Source organism: Oncorhynchus keta, chromosome 34 (genome assembly GCF_023373465.1).
Source record: "Oncorhynchus keta strain PuntledgeMale-10-30-2019 chromosome 34, Oket_V2, whole genome shotgun sequence".
Taxonomy (NCBI): Eukaryota; Metazoa; Chordata; class Actinopteri; order Salmoniformes; family Salmonidae; genus Oncorhynchus; species Oncorhynchus keta.
The window spans coordinates 7144702-7160990 of NC_068454.1; the positions used below are offsets into that span (position 1 = coordinate 7144702).

Consider the following 16289-nt stretch of genomic DNA (forward strand, 5'->3'; position numbering starts at 1 on the left):
ATTCAGGTACAGCTGGGGACTTTATGGATCGTGGACTTGCCATCAAGCTGGGTGTTCCGCTCGTGCCGATAGATTCTCCCTTTCCGTGCACTCCCTAGACAGCCGGCTGTTATCAGGGTTGGTCAGGGGAGGCCATGGTTCCACTGGACATGGTGACGCAGGGGAATCATAGGGAGTGAATAAGTCTGTTCATTGTCGATTCTCCTGTGTTTCCAGTGGTGCCGGGGATCCCTGTCTGGCTAGTCACAATCCTAAGAATTCGTGGAGACAGTGTTCTCCAGCGGTGGTCAGAGTAGTGTTAAGGTGTCTGGGAGTTTCCATCGGTGCCACGTCGGTGGAGAATCCAGACCAGGGTTCCACGGTGCGCATTCCCCTGAATATGCCGATTTGGCAATCACTTTCAGTAAGAAGAGAGCGACTAAATTACCACCTCATCGACAGGGGAATTGTGCGATAAATCTCCAGGTAAACACTGTGCTTCCCAAGAGTCACGTGTACCCATTGTCCCAGGTGGAGACGTTGACTATGGAGACATATGTCACGGAATCTCTGGGGCAGGGGTACATTCGGCCCTCCATCCCACCCGTCTCCTCGAGTTTCTTCTTTTGTGAAGAAAAAGGAGGGAGGTCTCCGTCCGTGCATTGATTATAGAGGTCTAAATGCCATCACAGTGGGGTTTATTTACCCACTACCTCTCATCGCTACGTTGGTGGAATCATTTCACGGAGCACAGTTTTTCACAAAACTGGATCTCAGGAGCGCGTATAGTCTGGTGCGTATTCGGGATTGAGACGAGTGGAAAACAGCGTTTAGTACCACATCGGGCCACTATGAGTACCTTGTCATGCGGTTTGGGTTATAGAATGCTCCAGCCGTCTTTCAATCCTTTGTAGATGAGATTCTCAGGGACCTGCACGGGCAGGGCGTGGTTGTCTATATCGATGATATTCAGATCTATTCCACCACCCGCGCAGCGCATGTGTCTCTGGTACGCAAGGTGCTTGGTAGACTGCTGGAGCATGACCTATACGTCAAGGCTGAGAAGTGTGTGTTCTCCATTGAGGGTTATCCACCTCAGGGTGGTGATGGAGTGTGACCCATTTAGGCAGTGCGTAATTGGCCGATCCTACCACGGTGAAGGAGGTGCAACGGTTTTGGGGTTTGCCAATTACTACCGAAGGTTTTATAACCGGAGTTTTGGCCAGGTAGCGGCCACCATTACCTCACTGCTGAAGGGGGGTGCGTATAACGGTGGTCGGCAGAGGCAGACAGAGCCTTCAATAGGCTGTTCACGGATGCACCCGTGTTGGCGCACCCGGACCCCTCTCTAGCATTCATAGTGGAGGTGGACGCGTTATAACCGAGGCTGGGGTGGGTGCCGTTCTGTCACAGCGTGATATAACACCAAAACTCTGCACTTTCTTTTAAGGAAGCATTAGTCAGCGGATATAACTATGATGTGGGAGACCGGGAGTTGTTAGCGGTGGTCAAGGCCCTGAGGGTGTGGAGACACTGGCTAGGGGCTAAGCACCCCTTTCTCATCTGGACCGACCACCAGAATCTGGAGTATATTCGGGCAGCTAGGAGACTGAATCCCGTCAGGCAAGGTGGGCCATGTTCTTCATCCGATTTAGGTTCACTCTGTCTTGAGATAACCCACCTTGGCAGACACAGGCTCCTAGGAACCTTCCTAGAGGGAAGTTACAACCCCTCCCCGTTCCACAACGGCCATGGTCTCACTTATCAGTGGATTTCCTGACCGATCTCCCCCATTTCAGGGGACACGGTTTTGGTGGTTGTGGATCGGTTTTCAAAGTCCTGCCATCTCCTCCCATTGCCCGGTATCCCTACAGCCCTACAGACTGCGGAGGCATTATTCACCCACGTCTTCCAGCACTATTATGCAGGAGGACATTGTTATAACGGGGTCCCCAGTTCACGTCCAGTGTATGGAGGGTGTTCATGGAGCGTCTGGGGTCTCAGTCAACCTGATCTCATTGTCACCCCGAGGGCAGGTGGATAGAGTTATAACCAGGAGGTGGGTAGGTTTCTGCATTATAACCAGGACCGGCCCAGGGAGTAGTCTAGGTACGCCCCTGGGCGGGGGTAACACCAAAACTCACTCCGTCACGAACCTATCACCGTTATGACGTTGACTACCAGCCGGTCCTAACACCTTATAACAGCCAGTGATATCAGACCCATCTTGCGGTGGAGTGGGTGCAGCGCTCCAAGGAGACCTGGAGGGACGTAGGAATCCCTCAAACAAGCCAGTGGATAGAAGAAGAGCGCTGACCGCCACCACAGTGATATAACCCGTGTTTGTACCGGGGGACAGGGTCTGGCAGACTCGACCCGAAACCTACCCCTGATTAACACCGGAAGCTGGGGCCACAGTGTGTATAACCCTTCCAAGAGTCCTGAGGAGGATAAACAAGGTGTGTTATCGATTACAACTCCCTTCCTATTATCGTATGAACCCCTCGTGTCATATAACTCTCCTCAGACACAGTGGTAGTTGGTCCCATGCAGGAAGGTGAGGTTCACAGGGATTTAATTTAAAGTCAGTGTCAGATATGACAGAGCACCCAGCTATTAAAGCCAGAACTGTTGTGTGACATCTTATTGTGGAGTGTTTACCCACACCAACAGTTTGATTAGTGTTGTATAACAACTGTATACAATAGGCTCTGATTTCAGATATTGTGTATGTCTAGTACTGAACAATTAGACTACATGGAAGTATTGCTCAATACCAGAGACTTTCACAAAGTGAATATAACATCATGTTAAAATCAAATCAGATTCATTGTACTTACATTGTTTCAGTGTTGACAGTGGACACCGACAGGCTGTGGGATCTACACGTAAAGTTGTCCTAGCGTATACAACCTTGGTCTGTGGATAGAATAAATAGTCATGGAACACAATGATGTTTTTATGAATAGACACAGTTTCTCCTCCTGAATTACTGTAAATAGTGTAATTACACCAATTAGACTATTTATTGATATTAAATGAATGTACTGACCCTTCCAGATCCTGTCAACCTCCTTGTGGAGCATCTCTTTGAGTTCTCCTGCCTGAACAAGTCTCTCCTCTGGGTATAGACTGACAAGGTGGAGATGCATCAACACCTTTCTAACAGGGCATTGTAATCCTGAAAACAGGAGGATATTTGGCCACTCTTGGAGGACAATGGAAGTTGATCCTAGAACTGCTGTGTTGTCATTAAAAACCAACATGTTTCAGGTTGTAGCCTTCATCAGGGTTTTACAGACAACCCTGAAAATAATAATATATGACACCAGTAACGCAGACATCAGCTCAAATTCCACTTTGACCATTTGGGCTCGAGATGGAAATATTTGTTGAAACAAAGTGTAAATTTACCTGAAGCAACCTCCCAGGTTCTTCACCCTGCAATGCGAGCTCCATCCCAGTGACCTCATCCTCCAAGCTCTTGAATCTCTTCTCCATCTTCTGAATCTCACTCTCTGTTTTCAGCAGCATCTCTTTCTCTTTCTCCTCCATTGAGGCCATCAGTTGTTTCTGCTCCTCTGTGATGGCTGAGATCAGCATGATGAAATTGGTCTGCTGTTCTTGTTTCTGTAGCCTGGCAGAGATCTGACAGGAAGAGGTGTCGGAACAAAAAGACATGACACAGTGGATGTTTTCTAGTGTTTGTTTTCTTGCTCTTGTTTTAGTTCATCTTCCTCCCAATAACCAGTTGTATATGTTACAAAGTCTTCCTATTACATATGAAATGGCCTCGTAATCATATTCTAGAATAGAATCAGATGCTTTGTAGATGGAAAGAACTATGTAACCATGACATTTAACTGTGGCTGTATTCAACTCATCCACAGTGTTTTTCATATAAATACATTAAACAGTAGCTCGGTTTCCATCCAATTGGCGACACATTCTCATCTTTGCCGGCGAGTCGTAGTGGGAAAACCACACAACACGTCATCGCTTGACTCCAAGTTTACTTCGATATTAAGGTTATTATATCAATATTTGCGCATATAAAAAAAAAAGTTTCCACCGATATTTTCTAGCATAATTAATTTTACCGACACAAAAAGATCCCACCTTGTCTGAAGCATTTAGTTTTGTCGACATTTGGAAAGTTTACCACAAAAACGGTTTCCATCAGGCCTGTCATTAAAACATTTTATCCAACATGTACTTTACTCACCAAAAAGGTTGTATGGAAACCTGGTTAGTACCGTACCTTGAATGACTCCATGGTGTTCTTTGCTTTGAGAATATCAGTCCTCCCCTCCTCAAACAGCTCCCTCCCTCCCTTCCTCCCCTCCTCATCTCAAACATCCCCTCCCCTCCTCACCTCAAACATCTCCCTTCCCTCCTCATCTCAAACATCCCCCTCCTCATCTCAAACATCTCCTTCCCCTCCTCCCATCCTCATCTCAAACATCTCCCTCCCTTCCTCATCTCAAACATCTCCCTCCCCTCCTCATCTCAAACAGCTCCCTCCCCTCCTCATCTCAAACAGCTCCCTCCTCCCCCCTCCTCATCTCAAACAGCTCCCTCCCTCCTCCCCTCCTCATCTCAAACAGCTCCTTCCCCTCCTCATCTCAAACAGCTCCCTCCCCTCCTCCCTCCTCCTCTCAAACAGCTCCCTCCCCTCCTCAAACAGCTCCCTCCCCTCCTCATCTCAAACATCTCCCTCCCCTCCTCATCTCAAACATCTCCCTCCCTTCCTCATCTCAAACATCTCCCTCCCTTCCTTCCTCATCTCAAACAGCTCCCTCCACTCCTCCCCTCCTCATCTCAAACAGCTCCCTCCCCTCCTCTCAAACAGCTCCCTCTCTGGGTCACCTGATGCTGGAACCCCCTTATGGAACCTCCTCATCCCCTCAAATAACAGGTGACCTAAGGTCAATTTCAACTGACTAATGACAAATATAAGATCTCTCTCTCCCCTCCACAAGTGAAACAGTGAGGCTAAGTAGCAACAACCCTGAACCTAAATCAGATATGTGGTTGAGATGACTTACTTCCTGTGTTTGTGTACGTTGACGTTGTAGAACCGGTTTAGTTACTGCAGTACCATCATAGAGGAGTACTTGAAGATGCGTCACATAAAGATATTTTACGTAGGAGGAAAATCCATAACCAACTGTATTGCCTGCCTCCTGGTTGAGCACAGAGACAAATATGGCGTCTCCTATTGGAAGAGGTGTTGAGTAGAGAGAGAAATATGGTGTCTCCTATTGGAAGAGGTGTTGAGTAGAGAGAAATTGGAAGAGGTATGGTGTCTCCTATTGGAAGAGGTGTTGAGTAGAGAGAGAAATATGGTGTCTCTTGTTGCCCAAGAAGAGGGTGTCTCCTAGGTCTTCCCACTTCACTGATTTTAGGTTAGAAGAGAAGTTTAATAGTCAAGAGTTCCTGTTTGTACCATACAACTGTGAAAATATGTAGAACCAGACAACATAGTTTAATTTAAGCTTTTGAAATTGATGGGTCAATATATCCCCAAGCCACCGGGAGAGAGTGAGAGGTCGGTTATACAAAACAGCAAACCAATCTGTGAGTAAAGCCACACTGACACTCGAACCCAACAAGCCATGGCTTGGAGGAAAAAACAAAGATCAACTTGGAGATGAGAGCAACAAACATCTGAAGGATACCCAGGAAAACATAAGAGGAGAGCCATAAATCGGTGCCGACCTTGGCTAGGGGCCCCTGAGAGATTTGGGAAAGGACAGGGAGTGATTCTCACGGTCCCTAATCTTTGTCGGCTGGGTAGCAGGACATTGTGTGGGTATGTTAGAATGAATGTGTGTGCATGAGAAGCCAGTATAAAATGAATTGTCTTGTACAACAGAGGAGCTGTCAATGCTCACCACAACAAAGTAACTGTTACCATCTGTTGTTTAAAAAGTAGATTTCTTAGAAGGGAAAGTAGAGTCAAATATGCATATACTGGGTGGGCGTGGGGACAAACAAGACAACAAGGTTTAGAAGATGAACCTCAATCAGGTAGAAAACAGATTGAGACAACAACAAAAAATGAAAATATTGTCTCTACTGGAAGATGAGGGAAAAGGGGACCTTTCCAGCTTGGTGATCAAGCTGATATTGGAGGAACTTGGCATGGATGTATCACTGGAGGATCTGGAGCGATGCCATCGGATCGGGGCCAAGCAACATAATGCTAAATACCCTAGCAGTGTAATCTATAAACTGCAGAACTATCAGAACAAAGTCAACATTCTGAGGGTACATTGGGGAAAGGAGATAAAAGTCCATTTGATTTGTCCAGTACCTGTGTGCTAGGCTGAGGAAAAAAACGCCAGCAATTCATTCCGATCAGACATTCAGTGGAGCATAAACAAATCAGTTCTCAACTCCAGTTCCCGGCAGTACTGTGTGTATGGAATAGAACACAGAGAATGGAGGTCAATAGCGCCGATGAAGCCCTGAACAAGCTGCAGGAAACATTTCCAGTTGAAAGACAGCCCAGTGCCCAGAGAAGAGGCAGAAGCGAAGGAAACAGAGAAGCACAATAGGCAACATACTGTACAGTGATGCCCCCAGTAGCAGTGTGTGAGTAAAATCACTGAGGAAGCCAGGCCAAGAAAAAAAAACTTACATATGACAACCAATGTGTTGTGATAATTCATTGTTTGCTCAATAACCTGTTAGTTCATATGCCTTGACACCGTGAAATATAGGCAAGACTGAGACAATAAAAGACACAGTGGCAGAATAAATTCACCCACATCTTTGTTTCATCACAAAACCGGAGAGAAACATCTGTCCGGTGGAGACCACAAAGCATATTGCAGGTAACAAACAGTTAACATGACATAAGATAATAGTCTAAATGTTTGGAAGTTCATGAATTTAGCTTTAAAGCAGCAAAAATATATCTCTACCCCATGGCAAAATGTGTAGGGTTGCAGGAAACGTGCTTCAGGACTGCAACGTTCTCTTTACACCCTGTGGCAAAATGTGTAGGGTTGTAGGAAATTAACTTTAAACCACAAAAATCTATCCCAGCTGTCAAGAGTGATTGGGGCAGCAGGTAGCCTAGTGGTTAGAGTGATGGTCCAGCTAACGAAAAGTTGCTGGATCAAATCGCCGACACAGTGAAAATCTGTTATCCTACCTCTGAACAAGGCAGTTAATCCACTGTTCCTCGTTAGGCTGTCATTGTAAATAATAATTTGTTCTTAGTTAACTGACGTACCTGAAATGAAAGAGTGGGGCCACAGAAATAGTTTGCTTGTGATGTGGTCAAAAGGCTAGGGCCCTGTGGGAGACCCACCAGCGTATTTCTGTCGGTTCATGATGGGGCCCATATAGATGGGGCCCTATGTGCTCTTGTTTTCACCCAAAATGTTTTCTTTCATGTTGACAACGTTTATGATGTTTGGGGCTGTGTGCTTTGAGAGTCATTTATTGTTTTGTCATAAGCAATCAGGAAGTGACAGGGTGTGGCAGGTAGCCTAGTGGTTAGAGCGTTGGACTTGTAACCCAAAGGTTGCAAGATTGAATCCCTGAGCTGACAAGGTAAAACATTTGTCATTCTGCCCTCAACGAGGCAGTTAACCTTCTGTTCCTAGACCGTCATTGAAAATAAGAATATGTTCTTAACTGACTTGCCTAGTGAAATAAAATAAACTTGACTATTTAAATAATTTTTTGGTGCAATGAAAGGTTTTCAGTTCTTGGAAATCAACCTGTGTAAAATATATTGTTTGTCGATATGAAGAGAATGTGCACTTCACTGTTTTTGTGTCAAATATTCTTTAATAAATATTTCTATGATTAAAATAACATTTTTTTAAATTGACAGTTACACGGTCAATCAAGTTAATGTTTCCTGTCACACCCTGATCTGTTTCACCTGTCTTGTGCTTGTCTCCACCCCCCATGAGGTCTCTCCCATTTTTCCCCATTATACATTGTGTCAGACCAGGGGTGGGTCAAAACATTTACTCAGATCAGACACAGACAGAGTCTTCTGGGCTCCGGGTCTTTCTGTATCCCCCAAGAGACCTTCTCCGGGATACCGTCTTCTGGGCTCCGGGTCTTTCTGTATCCCCCAAGAGACCTTCTCCGGGATACCGTCTTCTGGGCTCCGGGTCTTTCTGTATCCCCCAAGAGACCCTCTCCGGGATACTGTCTACTGGGCTCTGGGTCTTACTGTATCCCCCAAGAGACCCTCTCTGGGATACTGTCTTCTGGGCTCCGGGTCTTACTGTATCCTGAGGGGATCAAAAACTGAACTCCCTCCTGTTACTTCTGGTACCGTCCCCAACTATACGGGAGTCCTTTCCTCCCCCAGTCTCTTCCCTGTGTGCTGCCCTTCTGGCAGCTTTATGGGACTTGTACAGCTGGTGAGCAATCTGCCCTTGATTACTCAGCAATCTGCCCTTGATTACTCACCAATCCCCAATCAGCCCCAATAGGTCCTGGCCGGAGAGCCCGTCGAGACCTGGCACGTCCAGCAGAGGGAGCCATCGCCTCGTGATGTATCCTCCACCTGTCACCAGGTCTCGACGAGTCTCCCCTGGTGGCTGACCTGCTGTACACCCCGCTCTGTCGGGGAGGGGACTCTCATCAGTGTGATGTATGTCTCCCTTCTCGATAGGGCATCTGCGTTTCTATGCTTCGCCCCTGACCTGTGCACAACAGAAAAGAGAAGTGTTGAAGGGACAAGAACCACCTGGTGACCCGATCGTTTGAGTCCTTTCCCCTGGCCATCCAGACCGGGGGAGCTTGGTCCGTGACCAGGGTGAAGTTGATACCTAACAGGTAATACTTGAGAGTGTCCCACTTCACAGCTAGACACTATTTCTCAACAATAGAGTACTTTTTTTCTCTAGGTATCAGCTTTCAGCTGATGTACATGATGGGGTACTCCTCCCCATCTGGTATATGGGACAGAATGGCCCATAGTCCCGAATCACATGCATCCATCATCGTCCGTCCATTTCACTGTTTTCGGGAGGCAGGCCCTGGTTAGATCGGTGAGGAGGGAAGATATAGCTGCAAAGCTGGGCATAAACTGGCTATAGTATTGATAAGGGAATGTATATGTTTAAAGTAATGACTAAAGGATTCCACCCTGAAATCATATAATTCTATGAAATGTGTTGAGTCATAATTCCATAATATGTGTGACTAGACCATTGTGATACTATGTAGTGATGTGAGAGTTGAGAGAACAGTCTCTGAATAAAGAACCAACCTTTTGCAGAAATCTGGGACTTTGCCTAATTCTTATTAACCCTAGCGTGTCAGGGCTCTTCCCATCCTTGGCTGTGGATGATGATATCATCCAAATCGGCCGCTGCGTACTGCTGGTGGCGTCGAAGTACTTTGTTGATCAGTCGCTGGAATGTGGGCGGGTCTCCATGGAGACCGAACGGGAGCACCCGGTACTGATACAATCCGCATGGTGTTGAAAATGCCGTCTTCTCCCAGGAGGCTGCCAATGGTACCTGCCAATATCCTTTGGTCAGGTCAAGGGTGCTGATGTACCGGGCCTTTCCCAATTGGTCGATGAGCTCGTCCACCCTCGGCATGGGGTATGCGTTGAACATGCTTATTTCGTTCACACCCCGGAAATCATTACAGAAGCGCAAGCTACCGTCCGGTTTGGGCACTAACTCGATGAGGCTGAAATATGCACGGTGAGACTCTTCAATAACCCCCTTCCTCAGAATAGCCTCCACTTCCTGTTTCACAGCCTTCGGGCCTCCGGAATCCGATATGGCCTCTTTCGTACAACGAGATGCAACAATTCAAGTTTTTTCTGTCAATGATATTTGGGTTTTCCTGGCATCCCTTGTCACTTTTTTTTTTGGTGCGCCAGGACCAAACACAGTCGAGCTCACTCAGTTAAGGTCAATGCTGATTTGTTATTATTTTTCTATTTTTTTTTATCAAGGAGTCCAAATGCTCGCTGGCTTCCCTTGCAGTCAATGCTAACAGCGGCAAAAATATCATACTATTTTTGACCAGAAAGCCTTGGATATATGGGCTACACATAGAGGGGCACTGTTTCATTCGTTCGGATGCTTTCTCCGGTGAGATATATATTCAGACACTAGCGAATTGAAGGAAAATTATGAAACACAGAGAGACGAAAGATAAATTATTTTGTTATTTTTTTCTTAGATTTTTTTTTTTTTTTTTTGGGATGCCCAGCTTCCTTGGCATCCATGAATACACGCCACTGGATGCCCAAGATCAGCTTATTGTATACTGAGACAATATTTCTTCCTCCTCCCCCAATACAACATAGACTCCACAATTAACTGTTCTTCTCTAGGAAGTAACGATAGAATTAGCCGATGCCAATGAGATACATGGACGCTGACAAAACAATATAAAAGAGGAAATATAGCTTTTATGTCAATAATTGTACTTTGGATGTGTGTGTGTGTGGGGGGGTGTAAGTGTCTGTGCATATGAATGGGAGAGTGACAGAGGGCGAATATGAATATGTGTAGGAGGGTGGAAGTGAATGGATGTGTGGAAGCATAGGGGATATGATGTGTGTGAATAAAGGAAAATATATGAGTAAATCGATGTGCAGATGGGTTTAAATGTGCTTGAGAATTAAGAATGGTCGTTTGTGACTCACTTGGTAGAGCACGGTGCTTGTAAAGCCAGAAGGTCATGGGTTCAAAAACAACTTGGGTTACCGCTATGTAAAATGTATGCATGCACGACTGTAAATTGCTTTTGGATTCATGTGATGAATGGCATACACTAAAAGAAGAGAGGAGGAGAAAATGGCCACTGGGATAGCCTGGGTGGGTAAAGGTGCTTGGCTTGGGGGTGCGATGGGAGAGTTACATTTTTAACAAATTAGAAGTTTAACATTTAAAGAGGAGATGGCTTGAAGAAGTCTATACTGCCACCAACTCTAGTAACAGCAGAGGTGTAGGCCTCCTGCTAAATAACAATCCACAATTTCCCCTTATATCCCGGCATAATCCCAAAACATATCCCAGGACATAATCCCAGGACATAATCCCAGGACATAATCCCAGGACATATCCCAGGACATAATCCCAGGACATAATCCCAGGACATATCCCAGGACATATTATAATGTTGAATTGTACCTTACATTGTGAAAAATACACATTGATTTCAATGTATATGACACCAGGAGCAAATCTGTTGTTTTTAGAATAGATCAAATCCAGAAAGGAAATATTATTTTAGCAGGTGACCCAAATCATACATTCAATGAGATTGACAGATGTTATTTCTATAAATAATTTACAGGACATCTGGAGATTATTATTCACAACTGCAAAATACTATTCATTTTTTTTTTTCCTCAAAGTAAGAAATGCTCTATTCAAGAATTGACAAAATGTGTTTTTCCAAAAATACACTTAATAATTTCCTGGATTAAATAATGAATGATATATGCGATGTCGGATCATTCTTCAGTATCATGCGTAATTGCACCAATCGAAAATACACTTAGCAACAGAATTTAGAGAATGAACCGAGCGCATCTTATGGACCCAAAATGTATTAAATACGTAAACAAAACAATTCAAACCTTTACCATTACAAATGAAGACATAGAGGACAGAGAAAAGCCGACCCCGACATAATTTGGGATGCCTTTTAAGTCGTACATTAGGTAAAATAATCAACTCAGGGACGCACATTCGGAAATTATATTTTTGTCCCCTCCAGTTCTATCATTAAAATATGATACAAAACGATGCTAAAGGACCATGCCGTTGCCTCCGAGTGGTCCGGTAGGCTGTTTGGAGTGTTTATTCAACTGGATATAATTATTTTAAATCTTCTTTTTTTTTTGTCCACTCCACATCTAAAATCAAAGTTGAGCCCATGTATATAAACTCATGCTCTGCAAAAGTTAAGTTTGATTCAGAAATTGAACTTCAAAATGAAAAAAAACACTATCTTAGAAAATGTCTATAAAAAAAATGTTAAACTCAAATAAAGCCTACCTGTCACGGTTTTCTAATGGTGAAGGAGAGTCGGACCAAACTGCAGCGCGTATATTGTGATCCATGTTTATTTACACAACGTAACACAAATCCAAAACACAAACTCTACAAAACAATAAACGTAGTGAAAACCGAAACAGCCTTAACTGGTGCAAACTAACACAGACTAAGGACATCAAGACACTCAGGACAATCACCCAAGACAAACTCAAAGAATATGGCTGCCTAAATATGGTTCCCAATCAGAGACAACGATAAGCACCTGCCTCTGATTGAGAACCACTCCAGACAGCCATAGACTTTGCTAGATAACCCCACTAGCTACAATGCCAAATACATACACACCAAAACCCCAAGACAAAACACACCACAATACAAAAACTCCATGCCACACCCTGGCCTGACCCAATACATGAAGAAAAACACAAAATACTTAGACCTGGGGCCTGTTGCACAAAACTAGGATAAGGGATTAAGCCAGGAGATCTTGGTGATCCTGGCTCAATTGATCCGTAATCCGGTTGCACTAAAGATGGATAGGGGGCAGGAGGATATGTTATGGTATAAATTACCATGGAGATTTATTCTGTGGAGCTAGCCTGCTCCAGACCAGGCTAAATTCCAGGATCTATTTAATCTCATCCCTAATGTCAGTCAGCAGTCACCACAAATGGAAACCAATAGTTATTTCACTGCTCACTATACATTGTTATCACATATAACTAGACCCACTGTCATTATTTAAACGTTTGTGATCATTAATTTCAATGATTTTGGATAAAAAATGATTTTTAGATGTTGCCATCATTAGATAATTTACAGTTTCCTATAGACTATATATAAAATGATATAATATTAGGGCCACAGAGGGAAAAAAAAGACAAGTCATAATATTGTAACCAGTTGTTTTAAAGGAGGACAGTTGTTAAAATGACAGATGCGGGGCATTTTGTGAAATTGTACTTCAGTATGGTTTCATAAACAAAGACATGCTGATGTGCCAGAATATTAAGTATCACATTGTCATAAGTATCAAAACTGTAAAAACAATATGTAGCTTTTCTGCAGAAAGAACCAGCCTCATAAATTTATGACTTTATCCTTTTTCTTCAGTGTGGCCCTAGTACTCTGTCATATAAACAAATACACATTCCATATGAATATAAAAACACAATGTGTAACATTATGTTCCTTTATTGAATAAGGACAAAACAAAGCAGGTAAACCATCAGCTCCTTTCGAAACTGAAGTCACAGTGACTCTACAAGATGGAAAGCACAGAATCCAAGCATATTATACAAAATGATACATACACATTCAAAGGTCTATATATAACACACCCTGCATGTCTGCACACTAAAATAAATGCAGGACAAATCCATACACATCAACTGAACAGACAAATGAATGGATGCAGTAGCCTCCCTGCAGCCTTGTATTACACACAGTATACCGCACAAACATCATAAGAGGCCAAATTCGTAAAAAACGAACCCAAAAAAAAACAAATTCCTCTGCCACCGCAGGACATATTTAACCAAAATTGAAAGCACACATACTAACTAAAATAATTCAACACATATTGGTCCCTCAGCAGCCGACCACTGTCGTCATCAGGGAAGATTGCCGGATTGTCCCAGTCCATGGCTGGTGGCACTCTGGGGGCCCTCTCCTTCCTCAGGCAGGCCACATTGTGGAGGACAGCACAAGCCACAGTAATATCACATGCCCTAACAGGGCTGACCCTTAATTTGTGAAGGCAGTGAAAGCGTGCCTTCAGGAGGCCAAAGGTCATTTCAACTCTGGCCCTGGTCCTGGCATGGGCATGGTTGTAGGCCTGCTGTGCTTCCTGGGGGTCTGTGAAAGGTGTCAGGAGAAAAGGCTGGCAGCCATACCCCCTGTCTCCCAGCAACACACCAGAGAATTCACCTGTCAACACAAAATCTCATCATTACTACCTCATAAACACAGTGGTATTCTTGACACAGCCATGATGGTTATAAATAGGGGTTGTGTGGCTTACCTTGTGATAGGCACTGATAGATTTCAGAGGCCCGAAAGATTCTGGAGTCATGGGCTGAGCCAGGCCATTTTGCCACAACATTGCTGATCACACAGTCAGCATTGCAGACCATCTGAAATCATAGGATGAGGAATATTACACCAATCAATGCACATCACTGGCAGATTTTTTTTGCTTATTTTCCTAGGTAATTTTGCTCAAGAAAATATTCAAGATGTTTTTTAGATATTTTTTTACTGAAAACAAGACAAAAATACTAAGTAAGAAAGACATTTTTGCAGTGCAGTGAGCAACCGACCTTGGGTCCTTTGAAAGGCGCTATATAAATTAAAGTGATTATTATTATAGCTCATCTATTTATTCAATTAAATGTTATTTATATAGCACTTTTCACAATTGTTTCATTCTGTCAAAGCAGCTTTACATTAATGAAAGCAGGAGAAACACAAAAAAAACGGTGGACAACATAAGAAGCAGAGTACAACGGCTAAGATTAAACCGTACTGAGCGTAGTAACGTTAAATAATAATGTAAGGCTTTAATAATAATTTATCATAGCTTTATACAGTGTGATGGACTTACTTTACACAATTTCACTCATATCTGCAGTGCATTTCAATTAAAAATTTAACCGTTTCATAATTACAGTACAACTGCGTTTTTGGAGATGTGAATTAAATATTTGAATTGTAATTGTGATGTTTCAGCGGAGCGGTGAGTGTGTAATTGTGCACTACTTACGCATTCAGGCGGTCTGCAATACTTTGCCACGCTTTTTCTCTTTGCTTTATCACTGTGGCGGTGTTGCCTTTCTTCTTAATTATATTTTTACCTCCTCGTATGCCTCCATGAGGATTTGTGCTTCCGACGGGGAAAAGTACGCGGCTCTAGTTGCCATGGTAAATCAGTTAATCTGTGATCTGTGGCGGGGTCTATTTGAGTGAGCCGTGAGCGCGCACCTATCCAGGATTGGTTTCACCTGGCTTAATGAATCCGTGTCTGCTCATCCTGGCTTGGTCTTTGTGCAACCAATTAAGCCTGGACGCACATGTTTTGGCTTCATTGAGCTCAGTTTAGTCATTTATCCCGGATGTCTTAATTCTACTTTTGTGCAACAGGCCCCAGGGCGTGACACTACCACTTAATGGAAAATAAACCTGGTAAATATCTTGCAACTCTCACAACATTAATACATGCTAAACCAGCTATCATTGTTTAAGATATAGAAACAAAAGTGGTAATTAGAAACAACGCAATTCATGACAATTTCATAAGCACTGTAACTCAGAATTAAACAACTGTTGGACGGATCCTATAGCCTTAAACTTAACAACTCTGAAGCAACTATCAGCAGACAAAAAAAGAATCACTATAAACAGAGATGACCCGCTCAGAAATATGAGATACTGTTAAAACATTAGCACGGAGAGTAACAACCACCCAAAAGTCTCGCAAATGAGGATCTGACAGAACAATGTGAGGCCCTTAGTGTGACACTGATGGAGGTGTGACCACGCAGGCACCAGGAATGGGAGTGTGACCACGCAGGCACCAGGAATGGGAGTGTGACCACGCAGGCACCAGGAATGGGGGTGTGACCACGCAGGCACCAGGAATGGGGGTGTGACCACCAGGCACCAGGAATGGGGGTGTGACCACGCAGGCACCAGGAATGGGGGTGTGACCACGCAGGCACCAGGAATGGGGGTGTGACCACGCAGGCACCAGGAATGGGGGTGTGACCACGCAGGCACCAGGAATGGGGGTGTGACCACGCAGGCACCAGGAATGGGGGTGTGACCACCAGGCACCAGGAATGGGGGTGTGACCACGCAGGCATTAGGAATGGGGGTGTGACCACCAGGCACCAGGAATGGGGGTGTGACCACCAGGCATTAGGAATGGGGTGTGACCACCAGGCACCAGGAATGGGGGTGTGACCACGCAGGCATTAGGAATGGGAGTGTGACCACCAGGCATTAGGAATGGGAGTGTGACCACACAGGCATTAGGAATGGGAGGTGTGACCACAGGCATTAGGAATGGGGGTGTGACCACCAGGCACCAGGAATGGGGGTGTGACCACCAGGCATTAGGAATGGGGGTGTGACCACCAGGCACCAGGAATGGGAGTGTGACCACCAGGCACCAGGAATGGGAGTGTGACCACCAGGCATTAGTGACCACCAGGCACCAGGAATGGGAGTGTGACCACGCAGGCATTAGGAATGGGGGTGTGACCACACAGGCATTAGGAATGGAGGTGTGACCAC

The 16289-nt window shown here is 44.5% G+C and overlaps 1 protein-coding gene across 1 annotated transcript; it reads right to left on the reverse strand.

The window, feature by feature from the left end:
* Positions 1–12822: 12822 nt before the first annotated feature.
* Positions 12823–14155, reverse strand: LOC127914870 (putative nuclease HARBI1). Its single transcript, XM_052492609.1, has 2 exons — positions 14017–14155; positions 12823–13922 (listed from the first exon to the last, which is right to left on the reverse strand). The coding sequence occupies exons 1-2, from the start codon at positions 14126–14128 to the stop codon at positions 13552–13554; spliced, it is 483 nt and encodes a 160-aa protein (XP_052348569.1). The 5' UTR covers positions 14129–14155; the 3' UTR covers positions 12823–13551.
* Between the last annotated feature and the right edge of the window lie 2134 nt (positions 14156–16289).